This window comes from Sinocyclocheilus rhinocerous, unplaced genomic scaffold (genome assembly GCF_001515625.1).
Source record: "Sinocyclocheilus rhinocerous isolate Xijiao unplaced genomic scaffold, SAMN03320098_v1.1 scaffold62, whole genome shotgun sequence".
In the NCBI taxonomy this organism is placed as follows: Eukaryota; Metazoa; Chordata; class Actinopteri; order Cypriniformes; family Cyprinidae; genus Sinocyclocheilus; species Sinocyclocheilus rhinocerous.
The window spans coordinates 1,258,226-1,259,256 of NW_015656585.1; the positions used below are offsets into that span (position 1 = coordinate 1,258,226).

Genomic DNA, 1,031 nt, shown 5'->3' on the forward strand with positions numbered 1-1,031 from the left:
GCGTTTCAGAAAGGCGGGGCATAGAGGAGAAACAATAATGTACAGTATGTGGAAAATAATGTGTTTTTTGAACCTTAAACTGCATAAACACATTTCATTACACCAAATACACCAAATAATGTTCTTTTTAGCAGCATCATATGACCCCTTTAATCATCTAAATCTATATTTTAAGAACATTTTAAACTTACAAAACTAACGTAACTCATGTATTTACAACATCCTTTAAACATTAAAAGGATGATAATTAACCATTCCTTTTTCTTTTCTTCTCTGGCTGCATAATGTCTACAAACAATAGTAGAAAAGATTATGGGATTTTCTAAAACGTCTAGAAACATTTGTACTGATACTGTATCTACTCAATCTGATCTCGGAGCCTCATGTTATGTCTGTGTCTTGCGTCATGTGAATCAAGTTGCCTCATAGTAACAGCCCTGCTCTACTATTGCTTACAGCCAATAGGAATTAGGCATTTGTGTTGCTAAAGGGGATGATGACCAATAAGACGTTCAAAGTCCCCTCAATGCATTTGTTCAGTTTCACAGTACATTATAGACTTGTATTGGTTTATTTCAGCTGAAAAGTATATATTACTTAATCTTAAAAAGATTGTGTTGTCTTTGCCTTGGTTTACAGTAACACTTTAATTGGCATATTTTATTCTTTTATATGTGCAGATGTGCTTTAAAATCCATTTGTTTAATTGTAAATCATTGTAATGGTTTGTGAACTGTTATCGTCAAGCACTTGCATGTGTCCCGCTCACTCATGTGCTGTTTTTCTGCAGCTGGCCTGCTGCTGTGGATCGGCTGCCTGCTCCCTGTGCTGCGGCTGCTGTCCCAAGATCAAACAGTCCACCTCGACACGCTTCATGTACACCCTCTTCTTCATGTTGGTCACGGTGACCTGTGTCATCATGATGTCCCCCACTGTGGAAACAGCAATGCGAGAACATGTGAGTTTGTTCAGAGCTTCTCCGTTTGCATTTTTTTAGTATCAGGTTCCCTAATATACAAAGACCATTAAAT

At 37.3% G+C, this 1,031-nt stretch overlaps 1 protein-coding gene across 1 annotated transcript in view; it reads left to right on the top strand.

Moving 5' to 3' along the window:
* LOC107720208 (serine incorporator 5-like) overlaps positions 1–1,031 on the top strand; it is a 30,685-nt gene that overhangs the window by 10,567 nt on the left and 19,087 nt on the right. The window contains exon 2 of the mRNA XM_016527845.1: positions 791–958. Within this exon, the coding sequence (XP_016383331.1) occupies positions 791–958 (168 nt within the window). The remainder of the gene's footprint in view (positions 1–790; positions 959–1,031) is intronic.